Source organism: Atractosteus spatula, chromosome 22, assembly GCF_055471065.1.
Source record: "Atractosteus spatula isolate fAtrSpa1 chromosome 22, fAtrSpa1.hap1, whole genome shotgun sequence".
In the NCBI taxonomy this organism is placed as follows: Eukaryota; Metazoa; Chordata; class Actinopteri; order Semionotiformes; family Lepisosteidae; genus Atractosteus; species Atractosteus spatula.
Window position 1 is genome coordinate 2,069,505 of NC_142727.1, and position 27,909 is coordinate 2,097,413.

The 27,909-nt window shown below is 49.2% G+C and overlaps 2 protein-coding genes across 4 annotated transcripts; both read left to right on the forward strand.

The window, feature by feature from the left end:
- The first annotated feature begins 253 nt into the window (after window positions 1-253).
- On the forward strand, window positions 254-17,618 carry usp5 (ubiquitin specific peptidase 5 (isopeptidase T)). 2 transcript variants are annotated; one of them, XM_088939366.1, is made up of 20 exons: window positions 254-390; window positions 2,174-2,302; window positions 3,114-3,180; window positions 3,782-3,912; window positions 4,975-5,120; window positions 5,635-5,819; window positions 6,408-6,502; window positions 7,080-7,273; window positions 7,362-7,433; window positions 8,082-8,172; window positions 8,483-8,608; window positions 9,024-9,177; window positions 10,517-10,691; window positions 11,637-11,725; window positions 12,050-12,238; window positions 12,558-12,701; window positions 12,831-12,991; window positions 14,163-14,310; window positions 15,517-15,601; window positions 16,542-17,618. In XM_088939366.1, the coding sequence occupies exons 1-20, from the start codon at window positions 283-285 to the stop codon at window positions 16,633-16,635; spliced, it is 2,583 nt and encodes an 860-aa protein (XP_088795492.1). In that variant the 5' UTR covers window positions 254-282; the 3' UTR covers window positions 16,636-17,618. The 2 variants fall into 2 exon arrangements, with proteins under 2 accessions (XP_088795492.1, XP_088795493.1); XM_088939367.1 differs by having other exon boundaries at window positions 12,050-12,178.
- A 2,879-nt stretch (window positions 17,619-20,497) lies between these two features.
- On the forward strand, window positions 20,498-27,220 carry LOC148816494 (C-type lectin domain family 4 member E-like). 2 transcript variants are annotated; one of them, XM_088939368.1, is made up of 6 exons: window positions 20,498-20,717; window positions 21,894-21,992; window positions 23,930-24,148; window positions 24,841-24,992; window positions 25,130-25,245; window positions 25,860-27,220. In XM_088939368.1, exons 1-6 carry the CDS (start codon window positions 20,582-20,584, stop codon window positions 26,014-26,016), a joined length of 879 nt encoding a protein of 292 aa, XP_088795494.1. In that variant the 5' UTR covers window positions 20,498-20,581; the 3' UTR covers window positions 26,017-27,220. The 2 variants fall into 2 exon arrangements, with proteins under 2 accessions (XP_088795494.1, XP_088795495.1); XM_088939369.1 differs by having other exon boundaries at window positions 24,844-24,992.
- Window positions 27,221-27,909: the final 689 nt, after the last annotated feature.

Sequence of the window (27,909 nt, forward strand, 5' to 3'; positions counted from 1 at the left end):
GTTAAGTGTTATCAGTGGATTGGATGCATAATGAAATGCGTTTTATGCCTGAGGATGGAATTATGAGTTAAGACAAAACGGGACTTCCTTCGTGCTCGTTGTATTACGGTCAGGCGCGCGTCCGCGGCGGAGTCAGAGTGTGTCTGGCCTCAGGAGCGCGCCCGGCCTTACAGTTTCCAGTGACACAGGGAGACGGACTGAGCCGGAGAGAGAAAGGGGAGCGAGAGAGAGAAAGAGACCAACCACACACAAAAAAAAAAGAGGACAGAAAAGAGAAGGACGATGTCGGACCTAGGCGAAGTGCTGATGTCGGTATTGTCCACGATCCGTGTCCCACGGCCCGGGGACAGCGTTCACAAGGAAGAGTGCGCTTTCTCTTTCGCCAGTCCGGTGAGTCCAATCCTTCCATCCATGGTCTTGCCCTCTCGATCCTCGTCTCTGTCTCGTCTGGCCATGTCTTTGTTTCTGTCTTCCCGGCTCCTGCTTTTCCGGGCTATTTCTGTGTGTTTGTCCCTCTTGTCTGTCCCCCCCCCCGGCCCGCCTTGTCCTAAAACCTCCCCCTCCTTTCCTATCGTCTGAGTATCTGTTCACCCGTCTTTCCCAGAACCGCATGTCCACCCATTTTCACGCTGTGTTCTTCCGTTCCAGTGTATTTCTTGACTTCTTTCTGGCTTCATTTTCTCTCTCTGGGTCTATTTTTGCCCATTTCTGCCTCGTCTGCTCCTACTATCCCTCCATTCCGTCTCTGTTAGGCGGTGTAACTCCCTCGGGTTGACTTGCGAGTAGTGCTGTTTCCTTTCTGTAATTCGTATTTGTGTGAGGCGCTTGCTAACATCTGTATCGCCCCTTCCTGACCGAAAACTTAAGTTGTGTAGTAGCGTCTGTCATCTGTTCTGTGTAGACCATTATATCTCTGTGCACGGTCGTGTGCCAGTTTGTGTGTGCTTGTCTGCAGGGCTGTGTGTGTGCCAGTTCGTCTGTGTGTCTGCAGGTCTGTGTGCGGGTGCCAGTTTGTCTGTGTGCGTGCCTGTTTGTGTGTCTGCAGGTCTGTATATGTGTGTGTGCCAGTTGGCCAGTCCATTACAACACACCCCTGTAGTCTGAGTCACTGTGTCTGCATGCTCTCCCTCTCCCAATGCAGTATTCATGCACTGTAGTGTCCAGGCTCCGCCAAACAGTGTCCCTGCCAGGTACCATCATCTGACAGATAGGGATTCCCTCTGCCAAACTGCCAGAACGCCAGGAACCGGCCTGTTCCCTCCGTCCTCTTCTGCACAAGCGTGTCTTAAAGGTGTTCCTTGGAGAAATGCACCGCAAGAGCTGACCTGTCCACTGCGGGAGAGGTTTGGGTTAATTGCAAGTCACTCCAGCCGATTTCCAGGCCTTTCAGTGTTGAGCGATCTCACGCTCAGTAGAAAAGGAAAGCCCTTCAGCTGAAGTCCCCCTTTTATAACGGCTTCATCTAATTCAGAGTCGAGGGGGAGCCCAGAGTCTGTCCCAGCAAGCAAGGGGCACGAGGCAGGGTACACCCTGGATGGGACGCCAGTCCATCACAGGGCACACATACTCACGCCAGGGCCAGTTTTTCCCAGAATCAAATTAACCCACCAGCATGTCTTTGGACTGGGAATAGGATCCCCTTGAGGAAACCCATGTGAGCCCAGAGAGAACGTGCAAACTCCCCACATACAGTACCCCGGGAATTGAACCTAGGGCCCCAGCACCGCAAGATAGCGAAGCTAATCTCTGTGCCACCGTTAGACAATGTCTTTGGACCGAGGGAGGAAACCCACATGAATATGCATCTGCCTCTGGCTCTGTTCCCGAGATGAGCCAAACGTACTATGACTAAAAAACTCCAGCATTTTCGACATGCTTCAAATGCTCGGGTGACGTTATTCCTGCTGACCGGCCACTGCTCCAGCTCAACAGAGCCCTGTAGGCGAGTCAGCACCGATTGGAGGGGGCGGAGCCTTTTCTCCGTGACATCACCGCAAGTGATGACATCGCCGCAGAGGGGTCCCTGCAGGTCTCGGCAAGCCAAGACCCTTTCGATTCTTTCGAGACACAGCTGGATGAGTTCCTGGAATCGTGCTCTAGATGGGCCGAAAGGCCTCCTCTGGCTCGCGATCGGTCTCACCACCCTCGCTCTCGCTCTCTCCCTCCCTCCCAGGACAGCGAGGGGGGCCTGTACGTGTGCATGAACACCTTCCTGGGCTTCGGCGCTCAGTTTGTGGAGAGACACTATCGCCGGACCGGCCAGAGAGCCTTCCTCCACATCAAGAGGACGCGCCGGCCACAGGTACGCCCCCATCTGTCATCTGTCATAATAATAATAATAATCCTTACACTTCTATAGTGCTTTTCTGGACACTCCACTCAAAGCATTTTACAGGTCATGGGGATCCCCTCCACCCCCACCAATGTGCAGCCCCACCTGGATGATGCTCCAGTCCTCTCCCCACACACCAGCTCTCAGTGGGGAGGAGAGCAGAGTGATGGAGCCAGTTCAGAGAGGGGGGTTATTAGGAGGCCATGACTGGTAAAGGCCAGGGGGAAATTTGGCCAGGACACTGGGGTAACACCCCTACTCTTCTCGAGAAACACCCTGGGATTTTTAATGACCACAGAGAGTCAGGACCTCGGTTTTACATCTCATCCGAAGGAGGGCCTTTTTTATTTCCAGCTGGGGGCTACACATCTCCTGTATAGCGCTTTGAATGGCGTGTCCAGAAAAGCGCTATATAATTGGAAGGAATTGTTTTATGTTATGAAGTTTGTGGATGTGCACCGCCATACCGGGCCCCCAGCCTCTGGTACAAGTACTAGGGCTACCCGACCTCTGGGTGATGGGGTGACGAGCTCCCCTCTGGCCCCAGTGCTCAGTGTATCTCTCTATACAGACATCTCCTGCTGTCAGGGCCTGGTAAGCACACACAAAGTTTCTTCTCCTGGAAAGGATCGTGCTGCTGCTTCAGGATTGTATTATTTTACCGGACTTGCATGTTATCGTCCGGTATTTTCGTTGTTTGTCCTTGCCGCTCATGGGAATACGTTCCATATTGCCCCAGGGCAAGTGTTTTCTGACCTTCTGTCACTGTGTTGGCTCGCAGAAGGAAGAGGAGAACGGATCGGGGGCAGGCGATCCTCCGAAGAAGAAGCCCACCCGACTGGCGATTGGTGAGCTCGTGGCGGGGGGCCTGACTGAGGCTCCGTGTTCATCTCCTGGGGGCAATTTCCGGGCAGCAGAGTCTCTGCGGATCAGCCCCTGCCCATCAGGAAATCCACTATCCAGTTGCAGATAGAGTTGCATGAGCCCAGATTCCTGAGTTTTAGGACTAGCTTGGTGGGAACAGTTGTGTTGAAGGCCGAGCTGTAATCTATAAATATAAATAGTCTGTATTAATCTGTGTTTCTTAGGTGTGTTTGTAGTGTCTATATCAGAATCTGTTTTGATCTTTTGTGTTAGATGTCTCTCTAGGGTCTATATTAGAGTCTCTATTGATCTGGGTGTGAGAGGAGTGTCTCTAGGGTCTATATTAGAGTCTCTATTGATCTGTGTGTGTGAGGGGTGTCTCTAGTGTCTATATTAGGGTCTGTATTAATCTCTCTGTGTATTAGTGCCTATAATTGGGTCTGTATTAATTTCTGTGCTAGGTGTGTCTATATTAGGGTCTGTATTAATCTCTCTGTGTTAATTGTGTGTTTTAATGTCTCTGTGATAGCTGACTTCCGAAGAGGTATGTTAAATTCTGAATTAATATATCTTCCTCTTGTTCAGGAATCGAAGGAGGCTTTGACGTGTCTGAGCAGGATCAGTATGACCAGGAAGTGAAAGTTGTTATCTTTCCTGAGAGACTGGAAGTGACCTCAGAAGACCTGGCCAACATGCCTGATGTTGTGCGCGAGAGGGTGAGGATTTTGGAAGATGCTCACACATGGCTTTTTGAAGTTTACCTGCTTAACTATTTTTCCTTGCCATGGAGAGTGTGCAATGTGTATTTTGGAGATTTAGGTAATTCCAATGATTTATTCAATCTTATTTGAAGGAAATAATAATCATCATAATAAATTGGTAATGGTTATATAGCGCTTTTTTGGACACTCCACTCAAAGTAATGGGGAATCCCACCACCACCAGTGTGCAGCCCCACCTGGATGATGCTCCAGTACTCTCCCCACACACCAGCTCTCAGTGGGGAGGAGAGCAGAGTGATGAAGCCAGTTCAGAGATGGGGATTATTGGGAGGCCATGATTGGTAAAGGCCAATGGGAAATTTGGTCAGGACGCCATTGTAACAGTTGCTGTTTTTGAGAAACACCCTAGAATTTTTAATGACCACAGAGAATCAGGACCTCGGTTTTACATCTCATTTGAAGGACGGCGCCTTTTTACAGAATAGTGTCCCCATCACTCTGCTGGGGTATTAGGACCCATACAGACTGTAGGGTGTGCGCCCCCTGCTGGCCCCACTAACACCTCTTCCAACAGCAACCCTAGCTTTCCCAGTAGTCTCCCATCCAGATACTGGCCAGGCTCACACCTGCTGAGCTTCAGTGAGGCTGCCAGTTGTGAGCTGCAAGGTGATATGGTTTCATTTATTCAACTGATTTTTAAGCAGCCAATTAAGGCTTTCCAAAATGAGTTATTACTCTGTTTTGACTCTTCGTCCTGAAATATTCTAAATGTATCTTGTTTTTAACTTGATGTTTGGGTCCTCTTCTAAAGTATAACTCCTGGTTCTGTTACTAAGTCTGAACTTGCCTCATGCGTCGTCATTCATTGTTTAATAAAGTTGTGAAAAAGAGGCATTCTGGTAAATGTAGTTTTTTTTTTAATAGCAAAGATGGGGTTTGTGGGAGATGTAGTCTGCTGTGAGGTCAGTGTAACTTGAGTCTCTGTCACTGGTTGTTAATGTGTGGTAGCATCCTGCGAGTCCAGGTATCTATTAACTCTGCTTTTTTCTGTCACAGGTGTCCCTCTCCATGGCAGGGATTCTCTCAGCAGACTCTGCGTCCCACAATCTCCAGGTGCAGCAGTGGGATGGGGAGGTCAGGCAGGTGTCCAAGCACGCGGCCGACCTCAAGCAGCTGGACAACGGGGTGAAAATCCCCCCCTGGTCAGTCTGTGTGCTGGACTGTGTGTCTCATGTCTCTGCACGCTTGTCTCCTATCTGAGATGCTTTGTAACTGCTAGAGAAAGGAGGGCCTCTCTCTGTGTCCAGAAGGTTTCTCTACAGCACCTGCATTGAGATTAAGTGTCCTAATTCACTGCAGAGTTTCAGTCAATATTATGTTGTTTAGTGACGGTATGCTAGTCTTCTCTCAGTCAGTGAATATTGTGTCTGTTACCCACGATGCTGTTCCCTGGGTCAGTGGCCATTGTCTCTCTTACCCACAATGCCATTCTCTGGGTCACTGGTCAGTGTGTCTCTTACCCACAATGCCGTTTTCTGTGTCAGTGGGCAGTGTGTCACTTACCCACAATGCCATTCTCTGGGTTGGTGGCTTGTCTGTCTCCTACCCACAATGCCATTCTCTGGGTCAGTGGGCAGTGTGTCTCTTACCCACAATGCCATTCTCTGGGTCAGTGGGCAGTGTGTCTCTTACCCACAATGCCATTCTCTGGGTCAGTGGCTGGCGCTGTGAGAACTGTGACTTGCGGGAGAACCTGTGGTTGAACCTGACGGACGGGAAGGTGTTCTGTGGGCGGCGGTACTTCGACGGCTCCGGGGGCAATAACCACGCCCTGCTGCACTACCAGCAAACTAACTACCCGCTGGCCGTCAAGCTGGGCACCATCACCCCGGACGGGGCAGGTGAGCTGGCTTCCCTCCTGTGTCCTTCGGCCACCATCTCCTTTCTCATGTTCAAGCGCCTCAAGCCTCATGGCCACGAATGGATGACACCCAGGGCTTTTTCAGCACCAGCCTCTCCTGTCTCACGCTTTCCCAGTTTGTATTCCTAGTTTGTTTTTGCCGCCTGCATACAGGACCCTGGCCTTGGCACCATTAAAACGTCACCTGCCCGATGTTCGGCCCCAGTCTTTGGAATTTATTTAAGATTGTCAGTTTAAACATATTTCATCTATGAATGCGCAGGTGCTGTCATAGTCATTGTCAGTTTGGTTGTGTTTATTTTAGAAGTAGCAAATTGGTGCCTTTGACAGGAAGTTTAGTTTAATAAGTGCGAATGACCGATGTTGCCAAATATTGATGGAAACCAAGAAAAAACGCCCCAGGAGCAGAACCACGAATTAAAAGCAGTAATTTAAGGTCTTTTTGAACAGCCTCTTCTCCTATCGTGCCTGTCTCCTGTCAGTAACCAGTAGCAAAGCCCAGGTCCTTTCACTCTGAACGCCCTGCTCTCTCGTAGTCGTTATCATCGTTATCGGATCTCGTTAATAGATGTGTATTCGTATGAAGAGGATGAGATGGTTCTAGACCCCAAGCTTCCCGAACACCTGGCCCACTGGGGGATAGACATGATGACCATGGAGAAGGTGTGTCCACACTGCCTGTACTCGACATCAGTGCTGTCCCTGTCCTGTGTCCACACTGCCTGTACTGTACAGTGATCAGTGCTGTCCCTGTCCTGTGTCCACACTGCCTGTACTCGACATCAGTCCTGTCCCTGTCCTGTGTCCACACTGCCTGTACTGTACAGTGATCAGTGCTGTCCCTGTCCTGTGTCCACACTGCCTGTACTCGACATCAGTCCTGTCCCTCTCCTGTGTCCACACTGCCTGTACTGTACAGTGATCAGTGCTGTCCCTGTCCTGTGTCCACACTGCCTGTACTGTACAGTGATCAGTGCTGTCCCTGTCCTGTGTCCACACTGCCTGTACTCGACATCAGTCCTGTCCCTGTCCTGTGTCCACACTGCCTGTACTGTACAGTGATCAGTCATCAGTCTTGTCTGTTTGAGTGTCTCGGATGCCTGATAACACACTTTGTGACCCTGAGCAGGAGTAGAGTCCGTCACTGCGGGCCGAGGGGATGTGTTCTTCAGAGCACAGAGTTTGGCGTCTGGGCTGTGTGCGTCACATCTCGCTGCCTCTTGCTCTCCCTCCCGCCCAGACTGAGCGCACCATGACCGAGCTGGAGATCGCCGTGAACCAGCGGCTGGGCGAGTGGGAGGTCATCCAGGAGTCCGGCACGACCTTACGACCCCTGAGTGGCCCGGGGTTGACGGGGATGCGGAACCTTGGCAACAGTTGCTACCTGAACTCGGTGATGCAGGTCATCTTCACTGTGCCCGACTTCCAGAACAAGTGAGTGGTTTCTCCCCCCTGCGCTTGGTGGCTGTGCCGTACGCCTGCGGCGAACGTGAGGTGACCCCTTCCTGTCCTCTCTTCCAAGGTACGTTTCCAACATTGAGAAGATTTTCAATGACGCTCCAAGCGATCCCACCCAGGATTTCAAAACACAAGTGTGAGTTTGCCGCTGTTGATGTTTTTACCTAGGTCGACGCAATAGATCCACGATTCTGATTGAGGATCCCTGCTGCAGTAGATCCACGATTCCGATTGATAATCCCTGCTGCAGTAGATCCACGATTCCGATTGATAATCCCTGCTGCAGTAGATCCACGATTCTGATTGATAATCCCTGCTGCAGTAGATCCACGATTCCGATTGATAATCCCTGCTGCAGTAGATCCACGATTCCGATTGGTAATCCCTGCTGCAGTAGATCCACGATTCCGATTGATAATCCCTGCTGCAGTAGATCCACGATTCTGATTGATAATCCCTGCTGCAGTAGATCCACGATTCCGATTGATAATCCCTGCTGCAGTAGATCCACGATTCCGATTGATAATCCCTGCTGCAGTAGATCCACGATTCTGATTGTAAAATCCCTGATACAGTTGATCCATGTCTCTGATTGAGAAACACTCCTCCAGTATAGATCCACAATTCTGATTGAGGATCCCTGCTTCAGTAGATCCATCTCTCTGTCCCACAATACTGACTGGCTGGACACTACAGTACATTAACCCCCCTCTCTCTCAGTGCAGTGTTAATGGACTGGATTGTCCAGTCAGTCAGTGTGTCTGTATTAACCTCTCTCTCTCAGTGCTAAGCTGGGGTATGGGCTGCTGTCAGGTGAATATTCAAAACCTGCCCCTGATCCAGGAGAGGACCCCAGTGTGACCCCTGAGCCCAAGGTATGTAGCTCGTCTCTATGTTTTTCCTGTTTGTCAGTGGAATATTTAACCTTATTTATCCACTTTAAAATATTCTAAAAAAGTAAAAATGTTTTAGTCATTCCTTACTGGTATACGTACTAGATTGACATTAACAGTAGTAATATAGCGTGAGGAATTAAAAATGCTACAGATCAGTGTTGGAAACAGGGGCAACTGTCATGTTTTTAATGCCTTGTATATACAAGTAATACTTGTACAGCTATTATGGTTATTGATAAGAATTCATTTTGTCCCAATGTTGATGTTCTATCATGATGTTGGTTTCCAGGGTGACCAGGTGGGGATTGCACCACGCATGTTCAAGGCTCTGATTGGCCGAGGGCACCCCGAGTTCTCCACCAATCGGCAACAAGATGCCCAGGAGTTCCTGCTGCACTTCATCAACATGGTGGAGGTCTGTTTGTGTCTTTGTGTCTGTTCATCGTCATAGTGGAGGTCTGGCTGGGTCTCAGTGTCTCAGTTCATCATCATGGTGGAGGTCTGGCTGGGTCTCAGTGTCTCAGTTCATCATCATGGTGGAGGTCTGTCTGGGTCTCAGTGTCTCAGTTCATCATCATGGTGGAGATCAGGCTCTGTCTCAGTGTCTCTTCACCATCATGGTGGAGATCAGGCTCTGTCTCAGTGTCTCTTCACCATCATGGTGGAGATCAGGCTCTGTCTCAGTGTCTCTTCACCATCATGGTGGAGATCAGGCTCTGTCTTAGTGTCTCTTCCTCATCATGGTAGAGATCTGCCTGTAGCTCTGTGTCTCAGTGTCTCTTCACCAGGATGGCTTCAGTCAGTCAACTCCTTGTCTCCTTCTCTCTTAGAGAAACTGCCGCTCCAGTGATAACCCAACAGAGGCGTATCGTTTCCTGATGGAGGAGAGGATCGTGTGTCAGCAGTCCCAGAGAGTCAAATACACCCAGAGAGTTGACTACATACTGCAGCTGCCAGTGCCTATGGAGCACGCTACTAATACAGGTAAACTACACCTCCCATCATCCACCTGGGTCAGGCTCCTGCCTCTCCTTATGGAGCAAGAGGCAGATGAGACTTGTAGTTTCAGAAAGGTGCGCACACTACTCCTGCTTTGTCCTGTCAACCTGCTGTGGGTTGTGGATTGAGGTTGAGGACCTGGGGTGCTGTCTGTGTGGGGTTTGTACGTTCTCCCCATGTTCTTGTGGGGTTTCCTCTGGGTGCTCTAGTTTCCCTCCACAGTCCGAAGACATGCTGGGAAATTCATCGGCTTCTAGGAAAATTGGCCCTGGTGTGATCGAGTGTGTCTGTGTGTGGCCATGCAGTCGATTGGTGTCCCATCCAGGGTGTACCCTGCCTTGCACCCATTGCCAGCTGGGATGGGCTCTGGGTCTCCTGTGACCCTGTACTGGATAAAGCACATGGATTCTCAACAGACAGTTGTAAGTGGCAGGGTGTAATGGCTGCTGGCCAAGTTGTCTCTCTTTGTTAGTTCTTGGCCATACCTGGCTTCCTGCGTTGTCTACCAGTGCAGGGCTGTTGAGTGCAGGAGGTATAATTATGAGCTATAAATACGAAATGGGAAACACTGAGCTAGAACGGGCTAATTTCTGGACAAGTTTGAATGTGACTCATCCTGTTTATGTTGACAGGTCACTTACATCTTCTAGACAATGTTGAGAATCTATATAAATATCAATAAGATGGTAGGATATTAGGATAGTGGTAGAAAGTGGTCTACCAGTGGTGAAACTGGTCAAAAAGTGTCCAGTTCAAATAAATGGGGAGGGGGGGGGTATAAAATTGCACTACACTCACGGGTGGAAGGAACTGAACTTGTCAGTCTTCAGTCTAACAGAGCCGAAACCCGATACAGGTCATCAGACTCCTCAAAGGGGAACAATAAAGTCAACCCAGCAGACATCTCCAGAAAAAAAACCGAGAACCACGCCCCAGAGTTCACAAGCGGAAAGGGGGTGAAGGTGCGATTGAAACAGGAGGCACTTCGTTTTACGCCAAGGGTTGTGGGAGTTGACGACAAGCTACCCAGCCAGCTTGCTGAAGCTGATTGCCCTCGTTTCTTTCAAGAAAAATGGCTGGATGATCATTTAACTCCGATTGACCAAACAGCCCGGGTGTGAGCTTTCCTGTGTCCTAACGGCATGTTGACTGAAGCAGTAGGAAGTGTGGTGGGTCTTCTTAAAGCCAGGTTCAGGTATATAGTTCACACTTGAACCTGATCATGCCTGTCCCGGTCCCTGGTGGGCTGACCTGGGGCCGTGCACGAAGCAGCACTGCCGGGAGACATGGCGTCGATTAACCTGCTCTCGCCTCTCCCCCTCAGAGGAGCTGCAGGAGTACGAGCGACGGCGCCGGGAGGCCGAGGAGACTCTCTCCCCGCCCCCCCCCGCCGTCCGCGCCGTCGTGCCTTTCTCCGTGTGCCTGGCGGCGTTTTCCGAGCCCGAGACCCTGGAGGAGTTCTGGAGCTCGGCCCTGCAGGCCAAGAGCACTGCCAGCAAGTGAGACCACAGCCTGTAGCGTGTGCGTGTGCGTGTGCGTGTGCGTGTGCGTGTGCGTGTGCGTGTGCGTTGATTGAATTCACTGCCCAGTCAGCCGGGCGTAAGGGATACACTATACTCCAGGGGAAGAGCTGTAGTATATACAGTATGATGCACTATACTCCAGGGAACAGCTGTAGTATATACAGTATGATGCACTATACTCCAGGGAACAGCTGTAGTATATACAGTATGATGCACTATACTCCAGGGGAAGGGCTGTAGTATATACAGTATGATGCACTATGCTCCAGGGGAAGAGCTGTAGTATATACAGTATGATGCACTATACTCCAGGGGAAGGGTTGTAGTATATACAGTATGATGCACTATGCTCCAGGGGAAGAGCTGTAGTATTTACAGTATGATACACTATACTCCAGGGAACAGCTGTAGTATTTACAGTATGATGCACTATACTCCAGGGGAAGAGCTGTACTATTTACAGTATGATACACTATACTCCAGGGGAAGGGCTGTAGTATATACAGTATGATACACTATACTCCAGGGAACAGCTGTAGTATTTACAGTATGATGCACTATACTCCAAGGGAAGAGCTGTAGTATATACAGTATGATACACTATACTCCAGGGGAAGGGCTGTCCTATGTACACTGTAAAACAATATATCTCGTTAGAAGGATTGTACATTATAAATTAAGAGATGATACAGTTGATTTACTGTAGGGAAATGCCACGTGTTCTTTATATCAAAAGTCTAAGATCACTAATATAGACATAATTTAAAGTTTCTGCATCCAATCAGCAGTACTCATCTGAAGTTACACTGCAGTTACAGGTCAGGCCTTGATTCTACATCAGTCTTTCATTCCCACACTGTATCCGTGGCCCATAGCCACTCCGTCCTCGGCAGTCTGATCAGCGGTTTCTCTCTCCCCCAGGACAACTCGCTTCGCCTCCTTCCCTGATCATCTGGTCATTCAGATCAAGAAGTTCACGTTTGGCCTGGACTGGGTGCCCAAGAAGCTGGGTGTGTTCCCGTTACTTCTGCTAGCACTAGAAGCATTGCGTTGGTAGTGGTGGTAGTTCAATAGCGGTTGTGACCTGATTTGTTTTAATTACTGTAAGCTGTAATGTGTGTTGTTATACTATTATCATCAGTCTTTTAAACAGTCATTACTACCCTCTGATGTCACTATTTATCATTATCACTGCCTGAAGTTTCTGTTAATGATCATATTTCGTAGTATTTAGCATTATCACCCGTCAATAGCCCAATCAGTAGACCAATAGCATGGGTTTGTGTGTTTCTAGCTATTATTAGTGACGCGACGGACTGTGTTGTCTTTGCCAGACGTCAGTATTGATGTTCCGGACTCGCTGGATCTGAGCGCGCTCCGGGGGGCGGGGCTGCAGCCCGGGGAGGAGGAGCTGCCTGACCTGGCCCCGCCCCCGCTCATGACCCCTGACGTGGAGGTGAAAGGTATCCCGGGGGGTTTCCACGGCAACGAGGAGGACGACTCGCTCTGCTCTCCGCTGCTGTGTCAGTCTGTCTTTTCCTCTTCCTGTTTGCCTGCCTCTGTCCTCTCCCGTCTCCCTCGACCTCTGTAGCACCGGTTTCCCTCAGTCCGTCCATTCCTCCGTCTCTGTCTCGTTTTTGTCTTCGATGTCGTCTCCTTGAATCCGTTTTTCCTCTTTATCTCACTCTGATGTGTCCATTTTTCTGTCTCGGCACTCCTTCACCGTGTTTTGTGGTCTCGTTCTGCGTTTCCCCGTCTCTCACCTCCTTGTAGTGTCTGTGTCCTCCAGTGTCCAATCGTCCCCCCCCAGTGAATATTAACCCCCTCGTCTCTCTGCCTCAGCCCCCGTGTTGGACGAGTCGACAGTGGGCCAGCTCATCGAGATGGGCTTCCCGATGGAGGCCTGCAGGAAGGCAGTGTATTACACCGGCAACACTGGCATCGACTCGGCCATGAACTGGGTCATGACCCACATGGACGACCCCGGTGAGCCTCTCCTTTTCGCACCCGTGTGCCTCCCTGGTGTGTCCTTTCCTCCCTCTGTTCTGGCTGTAAGGATCTCAGTGTCGCCTTTGCCTTGTTCGCTGTTGCCTTACGGCCGTCTCGTCTCGGCAGATTTCTCCGCCCCCCTGGTGCTGCCGGGCTCGAGCTCCGCCCCCGGGGGCACGCCCACCTCCCAGACCACGCCCACGGAGTCTGTTTCCGAGGAGCACCTAGCAACCATCATCTCCATGGGCTTCAGCCGCGACCAGGCCTCTCGGGCGCTGAGGGCCACTGTGAGTACAGGGACACACAGCGATCTGGCTCCCAGCTTCCAGTCAATGGGTCTTATAATGTTTAATGGTAATACTGGCAAGAGTGACAGGATTGCCAAAGCAGTAACCGTTTGCACACTTATTTTAGACGGATTTGATTGAAGTTCCAGAACTAAAATGTGGTATCCCAGTGTATTCTATTATAAGGGCCTTGTGTTGGTAGGTTTTAGCTGCATTTTTAAAAAAAGCAAGCAAATTGACTTAAACCAAGTTAGTTACCCCTAAGCTAGAGATCTTTACTTTATTAGCTAGAGGTGCTTACTAAATACTGAATTTAGGGTGTCTTGGTTTGACTGTTTTGAGCTCCAGAGCAAAAACTAAATATCCCCGATGTATTCTCAACAGGGATCTTTGTTTTTACACATTTCCAGAAGTTATGACAGTGATCAGAGAGCGTTTCAGGGCGCCGGATGTAAACCAGTTATAAGACTATATTCACAGAAGAGTAAAATCTTAATATCTGATGAGTCTTCATTTGAAGTTCAGGTTTATAGCTCTCAGTCGAGTGATGTTTCATGTAGGTGTTCTTTCTTAAAAGAGCCTCCTCTGGGAGAGCATAAGTATACAGAGCAACGCCATCATGTGTACAGGAAGTCAGAACAGTGAACAGCCAGATTTTAAAAGGCTAACAGATCCCCTGTCCTTCTCCTTAACCCGTCGTGTTCCAAAACTCTGAAAGTCCCAAAACCGGGCGGATAAGAGCCCCTGTGCGCGAGAAGGGAGTGAGCAGGCGTGCGTGCCGAGACCTCTGGGATAGAAACGCCAGGACTGTCAGTGAGCGTCGGAGAGATCGTTGTATTTAGTCAGGGTCGTGTCCGCTGCTCCACTAATATCATTGGGATTATCAAAAAGACTACAGAAACCTATTTAAAAACTAAACCAGCAAATGCAAAAAAAACCCATCTAAATAGCTGGTTTATTGGAAGTGATCATATGAAATGCTTGGACCTGCTGCGCTTGACCCTGTGAGAGCCGGATCCCAGTGGTCCTGGTGTTTTCGGGTCTGTCTGCAGTGCGATTTCTTCCAAACAGGCACAGCGAGGCGAGTTGCAGCACGTACAAGCGCTGAGGCGGTGTATGGTGCTGCCGAGACTGAGATAGCGCGGCGTCTCTCTCTCTCTCTCGGTCTCAGAGCAACGTGCTCGAGAGGGCGGTGGACTGGATCTTCTCCCACCTGGACGACCTGGACTCCATGGACGTGTCGGAGGGCCGGTCGGCGGCAGACTCGGTCAGCGAGAGGGAGCCCCCCCAGGGACCCCGTGTCCGGGACGGACCAGGGAGTGAGTTCAAGAGGGAGGGAGGGCTGTCAGTGTGGTGTTCAGGGAGGTTCAGTGTGTGTGGTGTGTGTCCAGTGGGTGGTGTTCAAGGAGGTTCAGTGTGTCCAGTGGGTGGTGTTCAAGGAGGTTCAGTGTGTCCAGTGGGTGGTGTTCAAGGAGGTTCAGTGTGTCTAGTGGATGGTGTTCAAGGAGGTTCAGTGTGTCTAGTGGGTAGTGTTCAAGGAGGTTCAGTGTGTCTAGTGTTTGTGGCGTTCAAGGATATGTAGTGTGTGTGGTGTTCAGGGAGGTTTAGTGTGTATGTGGTGTTCACGGAGGTGCAGTGTGTGTAGTGTGTGTGGTGTTCAAGGATATGTAGTGTGTGTGGTGTTCAGGGAGGTTTAGTGTGTATGTGGTGTTCAGGGAGGTTTAGTGTGTATGTGGTGTTCACGGAGGTGCAGTGTGTATGTGGTGTTCACGGAGGTGCAGTGTGTGTAGTGTGTGTGGTGTTCAAGGATATGTAGTGTGTGTGGTGTTCAGGGAGGTTTAGTGTGTTTGTGGTGTTCACGGAGGTGCAGTGTGTATGTGGTGTTCAAGGAGGTGCAGTGTGTGTGGTGTTCAAGGATATTCAGTGTGTGAAGTGTGTGTGAGTCTGCTCTGAATTTGAACCAGTGCAAGGTCTCCTTTAATTCCTCTTTCAATGACCATTGATCTTTTGGTCAGTGCGTTATCCGCTGCTAAGCAGATTCACATGAATTGTGTAGTTGTTGCACACACCAGCAACAGTACAGCTGTGAAAGATCAACAGTGATGTGAAAAAGAAAGTACAGTCCCTTATGAGTCTAAGGTTTCACATATTAAAACATATCCGACGTTCATCTCGTCCTCCCTGTGTCCCAGCAGTAGATAAATCTGTCTTGACAAATAACGCACACAAATTTAACGTTGTCATTATTACTTTTATTTAACAGCCAAAAGTTAGAAGCCTAACTCGGAGCCTAAGGTCAGACATGTGAAACTATAGGAGAGGGTGTGCTCTCTTTTTCACATCAGTGCATCTGCTTCCAGTTCTGAAAGGTGTAAAAAAGAAGCGATTACTTCTGTTCTAATTCAGTTCGGCAGCTTTTTTCAGCCTTGGCAGTGTGCACACAGACTCTGATGTAGAGTATGTGTCTCATATCGGTGCATATATCCCCCTTGACGCTCACCCGTCTCTCTGCCTTTTCCTCTCAGAGTATGAGCTCTTCGCCTTCATCAGCCACATGGGCAGCAGCACGATGTGTGGACACTACGTCTGTCACATCAAGAAAGACGACCAGTGAGTAAATCAGTTGTTTCTTCGTTCCTGCCTCGCGATGCTCAGGGAATGGCTCTTGGGGCTCAGACAGCTCTGTTTGTGAGGCTCTTCATGACAATCCCTGCTTATTTCAGTAAAGCCTGATGGTTCAGTCTGCTTTGTCAAGTGACGGTGTTGTCAGGAGACTCCTTTAAAGAAGCGAGCCGCCCTGGACGTCCAGGTTTTCCAGACAAATTGTTCGGATATGTAGTTAAAACAGTGCGAATCAAAGCATGTTATGTTGCAGTTGTCTGGCCTTTGAGATTTGTACAATTTTGGTCACCACCAAAATTACAAAAAGATATTATTGCTCTGTAAAGAGTCCAGAGAAATACATCCCAGAGGTTTATGGGAATGTTCCAACACAAACAGGCTCAAGAAATGAACCTTTTAGTCCAGTAGAAGTTTTCAAACAGTGGCCTTCTTCAGAAGCAACAGTGAAACACCACCCCAAGGACATCAGTTGAAGGTGGACTTTTACAAAAGCTGTAGGGAAGTGCAGTTAAAGCAGGAGGCACTTCGTTTACGCAAAGAGTTGTGGGAGTCTGGAACAAGCTTGCCAGCCGCATTGGCAAAGCCGACTATCCAAACGGTCAGGTCTAACCTTATAAACACAGGAGCGACTTAATAAAGTGTGTCGGCCATCTCGAGTTAAGACCGCCTGCTGCAGAGTGAGTCCGAATTTGCTCCAATAAGGCGTTGTGCAGTTCAGGCAAGTTCAGATTCTTTCAGGAAAGCCATACTCCCATGATGCTTTGAGGTAAAGAGACATTGTCAAAGTATTGCGTAGTGATTATTGGCACCCAAATATCTTCTGTCTACACTGACATTGGTCATTTTAACTGTGGTCTTGGTAAGGTCACCCCTTGTGTAATTGCTATATTGATTTTCCGATGGTGTCTGTTGTTTCTGTGTCCTGTAGGTGGGTGATCTTCAACGACCAGAAAGTCTGTGCGTCGGAAAAACCACCCAAAGACCTGGGCTACCTGTATTTCTACAGGAGAGTGACGGAGTAAAGAGAGACAGGGGGAGGAGAGGAGGCTGGGAAATACACTGTACATACACGGCACTCAAGAAAGAGAGGGGGGCGAGAGAGAGAGAGGCTCAGGGGTTACTGAGCTCTGAGTGGTAAAACTTCAAATATAAACACCGATCGCTCTGTGTGCACAAGTATTGACATCCTGTGCTCTTTGTTTGATCTGTTGAGCCCCAGAGCTCAGTTTGTAATAAATAAAAGAAGTCTTGAGAAAATCAGAAGCCTGAGGAAAGGAGTATTCCCTGTAGTTGTGGAAAAGGCGCGATTGGTGATTATTTAATGTTTTCTGATGTAAATGCCCATTAAACAGCACTTCATGAAGAGAGGTGATAATACACTGTACATGTCTAGCACTAGAGAGGTTAAAGGGTTAATAACCTGCGCACACCTTTAATAGAGAGGAGTTCATGCACTCCTGGAACCCCTGAGAGCACTGGGGAGAGATGTTAGTTCGCTGTTTACAAAGATGCATGACTACTGAGAAACAACAATGTGGGTTAATGTGGATACAAACTCATTCTGTGAAAATTGAGACGGAATTTCTCTGCAGTTTCCAAACAAACCGTGCTGCACTGGAAGGCACTGGCTCTCTGTCGCTCCCACTCTCTCTGTCTCGCCAATTACCCACAATCCTCCGGCCTCGCGACCTCCGACCCCTTCTCACCTTCCCTGCCTCTCCCCCTCTGTGACATCATCTCCTGCCTCGACCAGTTACGTCCCTCGGCTACCCCGGCTCCCGCCCACTCCAGGTTGTAAGACCACATGCTTGGCAGTTCAGAATGTTTGAAGTTAACACCAAAAGAGCAAATCAACATCAGTTGAAATAAAAAAAAGACTTATTAAGTAATTACAATATTAAGTGCAAGTGTTCCTCTGCATAACAAAGCAGTTCTCTGAGAAAAGGAAATGTTAACTGAGTTTTTCTTGCAAGACCATTAAAGATGAGGAGTGGATTAAACCTCAGCAGAGCTGCAGATTGAGTTTGTTCTGTGTGTGAACGTATGCAGTCCTGCCCTGCTCATGTATACGGTAATATAGCTGTGGTAAGTGTGACTGACAGTGTTTTTACTTTAGAGTGCTACCTTAACCCTTTCTGAATAGATTGAGGTGATAAAAGCTTTGTGTTTATATACAGTCCCCTTTGAAAATATTGGGACAGTAAAGTCAGACATTTATTTGTTCTTGACAGCCATGCAATTTGTGTTTATCACAAGATTATGAATTATAAATGCACTATAATATCTGTTTTATGTTTGGGGTAATTTGATGCATACATTTGATCATATTGGACCAAAAACAACACTTTGTGTTCAACCCGGTGATTTCAAGTTATCATAAGTACTGGGAGACAGTCCCCCTGGAAGCAGATTTTAGACTTTTGATGTGTATTTGAAGTGCATGACATCTGTGACCCCCTAGTCTCTGTGCACGATCTGATGACTGAAGCGTTTGCGAAAGTTGGAATTGTTTGACTGGAAAAGCAGACGTATGAGTTCTGATCTTGCTGTACTTTAAAAAAAAAAAGAGACATCACTGTGCTTTGGGATAAGCTGCAGACAGGGCACATGGAAGGGATTGTGATTTGTTGTGGGAGTTCAAGCAGTGAGAGCTCACAAACACCAGATGGCGCTCTGGCGTCATTAGGTCTGGTTTTAGAAGATAAAATCTTTAGTGTTTTATTTTTTCCTGCAGGCCTGTGCTGTTCGTGTGAAACACTGATTTAAAAGGCCTACATCTCGAGCAGTTGGTTTGGCGTCTTGTCTTTAGCGCAGAGCACTCCCGACAGCTTGTCATTGCGGGTTGGCCGGTGTTATATACTGTAACGGCAGTCCCCAGTTGATTTAAACACCTCAGGCCTGAAGAGATTGAGCAAATTATTGTGTCTCTTCCTCAAAATGACCGTCTGCGCAACTAAAGCAAAAAGTCTGTTTGAAAGTAATATAGGTACTGTAATAACACATAGTAAACAGCTCAGAACTGGGGAAAAATGCTACACTCAAGGTAGTAGGTAGCAATTCAATTTAAATATATACGGTATGAGTTGCATGGTGGCACAGTGGTTAGCATTGCAGCTCTGGGGTCCTGGGTTTAGTTCTGGGGTCTGAGTGTGTGTCTGATATTGCAGATCAAAATTGGCTTATTTACAACTCCAGATATCCACTCCCCACTAGTCCTTGAACATTCGTTTAGAAGTCCGGCGCAATTTCAGCTCCACCAGTCTTATCTGACAACTTCTGTCACTTCTCAAACAGCTAAGAGCTCCAATATGTTAAACGCTAACAGAATCAGAATCATCGCAAGGTCTTGCTTTGTCCTCAAATCAGGGGCAAATGGGGGCTGGAAGACGTGGTACCCCAAGAGGGCTCCCTTGTGCTGGAGCTCCCCGGGGGTGTACCGTCATCATGGGGATGAGTTAATAATAACTCCTTACACTTATATAGCGCTTTTCTGGTCACTCCACTCAAAGCTCTTTACAGGTCATGGGGATCCCCTCCACCACCCCCAGTGTGCAGCCCCACCTGGATGATGCGCCAGCACTCTCCCCACACACCAGCTCTCAGTGGGGAGGAGAGCAGAGTGATGAAGCCAGTTCAGAGATGGGGATTATCAGGAGGCCATGATTGGTAAAAGCCAGGGGGAAATTTGGCCAGGACACTGGGGTAACACCCCTACTCTTGTCGAGAAACATCCTGGGATTTTTAATGACCACAAGAGTCAGGACCTCAGTTTTACATCTCATCTGAAGGACGGCACCTATTTTACAATGTAGTGTCCCCGTCACTATAATGGGGCATAAGGACCCACACAGACTGCAGGGTGAGCGCCCCCTATTGGCCCCACTAACACCTCTTCCAGCAGCAGCCTTAGCTTTCCCAGGAGTCTCCCCTCCAGGTACTGACCAGGCTCACACCTGCTGAGCTCCAGTGGGGCTGCAGGGTGATCTAGCTGCCCTCCTGAGTTGGGGAGGAAGGGAAAGGCGGCTCTGTCCGAGGCCTGTGGCGGTGGACGAGTGTGACTGATCTCGCAGTCACGGGACAGAGGGAGGCCCTCAGGCAGGCTGGGATTTCCGTGGCATTCCCGGGATGACGGGAGCTCTGCCCTTTGGGTGTCCGTCGGGCAGGTGGAAGAGGTCCGGAGCCGCGGGGAGATACCCGGTAAGGACGGCCGCTGATCACGTCATCCTGCGAAAAGGAATTACTCAAACACGTAAGCCGGTAACATGACATCTCGACACAGACGTGGGAGAAGTGCGGATTTGACGTCCTCCGGGCCTTCCGAGCTTCATCATGACTCGCTCTCTCTCTCTTTGCGTTTTGAGATTTTTAATCCAATCAAGCGCTGGTATTTTCCAGACAGCTGGGAGAGTGCCGCGATGAGGGGACCGAATGTAATCCCAGCCCGGCGTTCTGGAGCACGATGCTTTCTGGAAAGGGCAACAGGGTGGGCCCGTAGTTCACACCGCTGTCGCACAGGGCTGGGGGGGCCCCCAGGGGGCAGTTCCGCACCCAGGGGTGCTGTCTACGTGGAGATCGCTTGACGCACAATTGAACTGTCTTTTGCGTGCGAGCACAGTCCCCCAGCTCATCCATGATGATGTAACAGAGTGACAGACCCATGGATTTCCAAACCAGTTGCAATGTTGGCGAAACCCAACCAAAACAACGACTAAAAAACAGAAGTGCGATATATCACAATGTTCCCTAGCCCGATTTGTAACAGACTTTCCTGGGGAGGGGGCTGCAGATGATCAAAGACGCACTGGGGACGGAGACAGAGATGGTTAGACACCGTGCTCCAGTCCTTGCCCAATTTCCTGTTCCCTGACAGAGCTACTTCCTGTTTCACTCGCACGTCCCGGAGAGACAGCATGAGCACATTCCACAGAGACCGACAGTGTCCACTGCTGCAGCAGCCCGTCTGTGGGGATGGCGAGTCGGGCGAACAACAGAGTTCAGTCGACGGCATCGGAGAGCCTATACACTGGGCTGGTGTATTCAGACGGGGACATGTACAGCACGGTGACCCCCGCCCCCATCAAGAATCGAGGAGCCAAGCGGACAGGTAAGGACAAAGGACAGTTTACTTCTTGGCGACGATCAGCTGGGGGGGGGGAGACTAAGAACAGAGGGGATGAGAGGAGACATTCGGCCAATGTAGCTGTTTCATACTAAGTTAATTGATCCCAGGTCTGAATTGCCCATCATGGGTATCATGAGTTCTTGGCCGGGACACTTTGAGGCAGGGTGGGTATTTTAACCCTGCCCTGAACATCGAAAAGAGTCATTGGCGCATGCAGTATGGTGATGATAGCCGTTCACTGAGAGAAACCCAGGGTAGTGGCTTCAACCACGTGGCCGGGCTGCTTGTTCCCTTCTCCCACCACTCTCGGTGTGAAGCCGTGCCTCCTGTCCTGATTGAAGGATCTCCTCCAGCCGTTTCTTGGAAGAAACCAGGGGACTGGCGTGCCTCCCGTTTTTTTTGGTGTCGTGGGCACTTCCATGTAGTGTCCGCATTGTCTTTCATTGTGGAAAGCTTGGCTGCCTGGCAGCACTGGGGCCCTGGGTTCATTTCCTGGGGTGCTGTCTGCGTGGAGCTTGCATGGCCTCGCTGGGTTTCCTCCCATAGTAAAAACACATACTGGTGCTGGGAATATTGGCCCTGCTGTGAGTGTGTGTGTGTGCCCTGCGATGGACTGGCGTCCTGTCCAGGGTGTATCCTGCCTTGCACCTGTCGCTTGCTGGGTTAGAATCCTACCCCCCACTGCCTGCTGTGGGCCACAGCCTGGCAGGACTCATAGGGCTGTTTGTAACACCGGATGAGAGAACAATCAAGCCCATCATTACTCATTGGCTAATTAGAAAAACAAGGAAGACCCTGCTGCTGTCAAGGGACTTCGGAACTGAGAAATAAGAGAGAGAAATAGGAGATCAGAAGGAACAGGAAGCAAAAAATAGATTCGGGGGGGGGGGGGGGGGGGTAATGTGATCAGTTTATTTTACTCATTTCAATTGCTGACACTAATCCAAAGCAACTTACATTTGCTCTCGCTTATGAAGCCGTTTTACTAGAGCAATTTAGGTGAAAGACCTTGCTCAAGCTCGCAACGGCTGTGTCTCATCCAGGATTTGAACCCGGAACCCCCTAGTTACAGGTTCAGGACTCCTAACCTGTGCGTTACACTGTAGCCCGTAGTGTGAGGACGTGGTTCTGACTAATTCCACTGATTTTTGTCCACAGCGAAAGATGAGCCAAGCCCTTCTTACAGAAGGACTGCAGTGTGTCTGGGGCTCCTGTGTGCTGTACTAGTGGCCTGCATCATAGCCCTGTTAGTCTACTGTGAGTATAACACACTATCGGCCCACATTCTTGCTAAACTGTAATGGTAGTGGGCATTATATGTCCCTATGAGTTAATATACTTTGATTTGAATGTCTGTGTAAATCAGTGTGTTCTTCACATAGTGAAATAGACACCTAAGTTTTTGGACAAAAACTCCTCTAACTTGCAGCTGCGTATGGGACTTGAATACAGAAAAAAAAGGTTGTGACAAACCCCCTGACCGCACACAGGGGAGAGTGAGGGGGGGGTGCAGGTAGGCTGCTCTGACACACCCACCTTCCAGCCTATTTAAAGGGGTTCTGCCGTCCCAATTTCTCAGACCGGCTATTACATCTCGGTAACAAAATACGTTCATTGATGGCATGGAAAAATTACACCCGTTTTGAATTAAGCACGAAATAATGAGCTTTGCGCAAGTACAGTATGCCAGCCATGTTGTCACAAACCGCTGGTCTCGTCACCGGCAAGAGCGAGAGTTTGCGAGAAATGTGACGTGAGGTGGCCCTTCCTGCTCACTAGTCCCTGTAATGACTGATGTACTGTGATGGACGGGCGAATAAGTGCAGGTTGTGCAGCAGACCTTTCACCGCAGAAATGTTCCAGCGTGATCTGCAGGCAGCGTTCACAAAGAAGTAGTATTTGTCTGGAAAACTGTCCCAAACAGGAGAGCAATATTTCTACTGGATGAAAAGAGAGGGATTCACAAGCCTGCTTGTTTACAGAGTAACAGGGGCGCTTCACCTCACTGGAAGTTTCGTTGCCTCGTTCTGAATTACAGAACATGGCGCTGCACAGACCTGGAAACGTCCAGGTTTCCTAAGATACGTCTGCCAGGATTGGCAGCTGAGGTCCGTCACAGGGGGCCGGTCATTCCCCAATGACTGGCCGCAACAGGTGAGTCATGGGAGGAGATCCTGTGATGGAAAAGCTTCGAACATTGGCGGCGAACGCGAGGGGGCTGTAGCCGCCCCCAGGGCAGGAAGTCTTGTGTCGCAGGAAGAGGAAGTGATGCGCTGTCCGTGACCGCTTGGGCGATGTCACAACGCATGTTCCCGGCAGACATGGGGGAGGTCAGAGGGCATGCTGGGAAGAGCGAATCGGCAGAGCTGGCCGATTTTTCAGAAGCGGAACTGGGAAATTTTCCTCTAGGTGGACTTCCTGTGCTCCTTGACACAGTCATCCAGACAAGGCGGGGGGGGGGTTGTAAATTTGTAAAAAGTGTTTTGTGGGCATGTGGGTTGGGAATTTTATTCCATGTGTAGAAATGGTTATAGAGCAATAAAGGTGCTCTTGATAACAAACGCTATTCACAGGTGCTCGCTGTTGCTGGCTCGATTTAAAAACTAGTGGGAGCTCGCTGTAGCCCATTGGAGTAAAGTGTTTTTTATTCGCATCCAGGATGTATGAACGTGCCTGTTTTCCGCCTTTCCAACTGAAATCAACCCGAATCCACCCAAAAGACCAAACAAGCTGCAGAGTTTGGTCGTTTTCTTCTCCTTCGTAAACTCCCCAGATCTTTTAAGTATTCGTTCAGTGGTTTCTCATTCCTGCACAACCGCAGACGCGTTCCAGAAATGTCTCGGGATTGATCGGGAGTTTCTGTCTGTCTTTCTCTCCTTCCTCCCGCTGTCGTTTTTCCCCCCCACACGTGGAGGCCTTGGGGGCACCAGCCAGGGGCATTGTGGATATTCCTGGGGGGGGGCTCCGTCAGGAAAGGTCCCGACCCAGAGCAGGGATCGATTCGCCGTAGCTCACACCTGGGCTAAAGCACTTTCAGGGCAGAATGCAGAGATGGCGTGTTTTTTGGGGGGTGGCAGGAAGGTACGCCTTTGGAAAAACACAGGAATGGCATCAGATCACTGGAAAGGTTCTATCTGCTGGGAAACACAGCTACATCGACTGGTCAGTAAGGTTTGCCTGTCTTCTCCACACAGATATTCTCAGTAGCAGGGCAAAAACCGCCTGCTTGTCTCAGAGCTCTCCGGGCAAAGCCAGCGGCCTGAGCCTGTCTCAGATCAAGTGCAGCTCCCTCACTGCCTGCAGAGAGCAGCTGCACAGAGAGAGGGAGAAGCTCCTGGACCAGGTCGTGGAACTGAGCGAGCAGACCTCTCTGCTGGATTACTTCTGCTCCGTCGCCAGCAACAGAACATCAGGTACTGTCCCTGATCTGTATTGGAGAACTGAGATTGAGAACTGTCTTCACAAAATCCATCCATCATTATACTGCCTTGACTGCTTTATGGAGCCTCTTGTGCACGGATGGGGTAGATTTTTGTATTTTATGTATTGATTTTTCCATGTGGGCAGCTCTATTGGGAGCTGGCAGCACTGGTGCATGGGGTTCAATTCCAGACCTGGGGTGCTGTCTGTGTGGAGTTTGCATGGTCTCCCCATATTCATGTGGGTTTCGTCCCTCGGTCCAAAGACATTGTCTAACGGTGGCACAGAGATTAGCTTCGCTATCTTGCGGTGCTGGGGCCCTAGGTTCAATTCCCGGGGTACTGTATGTGGGGAGTTTGCACGTTCTCTCTGGGCTCACATGGGTTTCCTCAAGGGGATCTGATTCTCCTCAGTCCAAAGACATGCTGGTGGGTTAATTGAATTCTGGGAAAAACTGGCCCTGGCGTGAGTGTGTGTGCCCTGTGATGGACTGGCGTCCTGTCCAGGGTGTACCCTGCCTTGTGCCTGTTGCTTGCTGGGATAGACTCCGGCTCCCCCCCCCCCCCCGACCCTGAGCTGGATAAAGCAGCTGGAAGATGGATGGATGGATGGATAGATAGTTTTTGCCCTGTTTGTTGCTGGAACCAGTAAAGAGCTGCAAGACTGTACTGTCTCTTCCGCACAGAAGGGGTCTGCACAGACTGTCCCCGAAACTGGCTGCAGTTCAACTCCAAGTACTACTACATCTCTGACAATCAGCAGACCTGGAGTAACAGTCGCTCTGACTGTCAAAAGCGAGGAGGTGACCTGGTGATTATAAACAGCAGCCTGGAACAGGTAGGAACCAACGGGGTCAGGGAGGAGGGGACAGTACTGGGCACCACAGCGCCTCACGCTGGACACTGTGTGGGGCTGCTTCATGGGGCACGCCCATCAACAGAGACTGAAGGTGTCGTTGTGTGTCTCGGGTTTAGATATTTATCTGGAGTCACACTGGAGGAAATTACTGGGATCAGTACTGGATCGGACTGACCGATGCAAAAAGAGAAGGGATCTGGCTCTGGGTGGACGACACTCAACTGACCAGAGGGTAAGAGCTGTGAGGAGTCACTGATTTTCATGTATTCAACCCGGAGGTCTCATTGGCCTAAAAAAAAGCCTCCTGCTTTTTAAAATGACTTCATCGAGAAGGCAGCAACCGTTCAATCTCGGCACAAGCAGCAACAGTAAAGACGCCAAGAAGAGTCCAACAATGAAATAGGAGGGAAAAGACTACTGCTCAATGTGTTTCTTTTTAGAAAAAAAAATCTCTTTAACATTGCTCAGCAATAAAGTCACCTGTACACTTGTGTCAGGGGCTCGTTTTAGAAAGTAATCGGTTACTTTTCCTAGGAATTAAGAGATTGCTTTTTAACACTGATATGATGAAGGTGCAAAATTGCTTTTAAGAGACAATATATATGGCTTTACATAGTAATTTCTACACACAGCACAGATCACTGTAACTGATGACTTTTAAAAATGAATTTCTTCTGGCTTTTTGGTGATTGAACCCTTTGTGCAATAACGCCGCGTTGTGAAGAGATCTGGAAACAGAGGAGCGACAGGCACGGATAATGACTACTGTGTGCTGTGGTGTTGCTGCAGGCTGTGAGCTCCTGTAAACTTGCTGGCTGTGCTGAAGGGCATTCTCCACTCTTGCAGGTACTGGATGGACGGCCAACCAGACAATTTCAACCGGAGCGAGAACTGTGCAGCCACCTTCACAACCGTAAATGCTCTGAAGAGCTGGAACGACGTCGAGTGTCAAAGTTCCATGCGGTGGATCTGCGAGGCCAACACCTTGCCCCCTTCTCCTTAGAGTGGCCATTGTGCCTGGACGCAGCAGGGCCAGCCTGTGACGGGACTGTAGTAGCGCCCGACTGGCCACTAGAGGCCACCAAAGCACCTCTGAATTGTAAATAGGCTCACAGTAGGGGATGATTAGGGGTGATGGGTTAGTGTTCACAGCTCAGTTCACTTTGTCATTCTGCACTTATGCAGATCTACAAGAGAGAACGAAATATAGTTTATCCTGGTCCGAGGTGCGCAATACACTAGAAACAGTCCGCATAATGTCAGCATAAATAAAACAATGTAAAGAGTAGATAAATAAATAAATGAATACATGGGTATTTACAGTAGTGTAAGTAGTGTGCAAATAAGCAGTTTTTTCTGAAATACAGGGGTGGTGGGGGGGGGGGGAGGGGGAGACAAGTGAAGACAACAGTGCAGGACAGTGTCATAACACATTCTCACGTCTGGGTGTTATATAAAGGGTTACTGGTAACGGGCTAGAACCAGTCTGGAAAGAGAGTCTGATGGCAGCCGGAGGGAGTGGGGGTAAAACTGTCCTGCGCTTTGGTCCACGTGCAGATCGCTTTCTGATTTCTTTCTTTTATGATTGCAGCATAAAACGGGTGCACAGACATGACGATTTGGGGTTTCGAGTCCTCCCAAACTCCAAAGACATATGGCTAGATTGATTGGGTTCTAGGAAAATTGACCCTGCCGTGTGTGTGTGTTTGTTTGTGTCGGTCTGTATGCGCGCTGTGATGGACTGGTGTCCTGTCCAGGGTGTATCCTGCCTTGTGCCCCATTGCTTGCTGGGATCGGCTCTGTCTCCCCCACGACCCTGAACTGGATAAGAGTTTAGACAATGGACGGATCAGTGGATGTGCCGTTAAGATAACATGACCAGGAGGACCTGTTCCTCTGATGAGAATGAAGAAATGTCACAGGTTCATGTTAGTTTTACTATGGGAATAGCAGACAAACCAAAGCTAACAAAAAAAAGTAATTTTTGTAAATTGTTTCTTTTGCTTATTCTATGTACAATTTAACTAGTTACTCACACTTGGTATGATCTTAATTCGATCAGTAGGGATTGGACAGTTGGATATCTTTCGTATTATTTGCATTTAAAAGTATTGTTAGAATGTTTGGGCAGGGGTGCTTTTAGTTTATTTTGTCATATTTTGCTGTACTCTTGCAAGTGAGGATTAGATTAAATGCTTCAGATTCTGATGTCCTATTGTAGTTTGTCAGTTTTTAAGCTAAACTGTCTCTCTCCTGCCATCTTCTGGATAAGCCATGCATTGCACAAAGGGTACTTTCAGGTTTTTTCATGGCACAAGAAGACACTAATACTTCTGCTAGTGCATAAAGTGCATTGATCATAATGCATTTTTTGAGGCACTAACAGTCAACCAGATTTCTTGAAAGAAGCCAGGGTTCAACCTCAGAAACAAGACTGGGCTGCTTGTTCCACACTCCCACCACCCTTTGTGTAAAGCAGTGTCCCCCTGCTCTCTGTTTTAAATGGGATTAAAATAGTTTGGTGTGCCCCGCTTCAGGTCGCACTATTGATAATGAAGACGTCTACTGGGTTGGCTTTGTCAGTGTCTCTGAGAACATTCCCCCAAAGATGTCTCAAGATTATAGACAATAGTTTGGTTCTTTTACACTGTCACTTCCATTACGTCTGGAATCCAACGGCTCATTTCTGTCGGAAAGCTGCTTCTCCTGTTACAAATTGGTTTGTCAAAGCAGGTCCAGTGATTGATCTCCTGGCTTTCAGAAGCCACGGACAATGGGAAAATGAGGCAGGCACACACACTGAGCTGAAGTCTTGAAAGGTTTGGCTCTGGCTGTAGGCAACTCTTATACATCAGATCGTAACGGCCCAGAGAGGGGGGAGACCACAGTGTTAGTG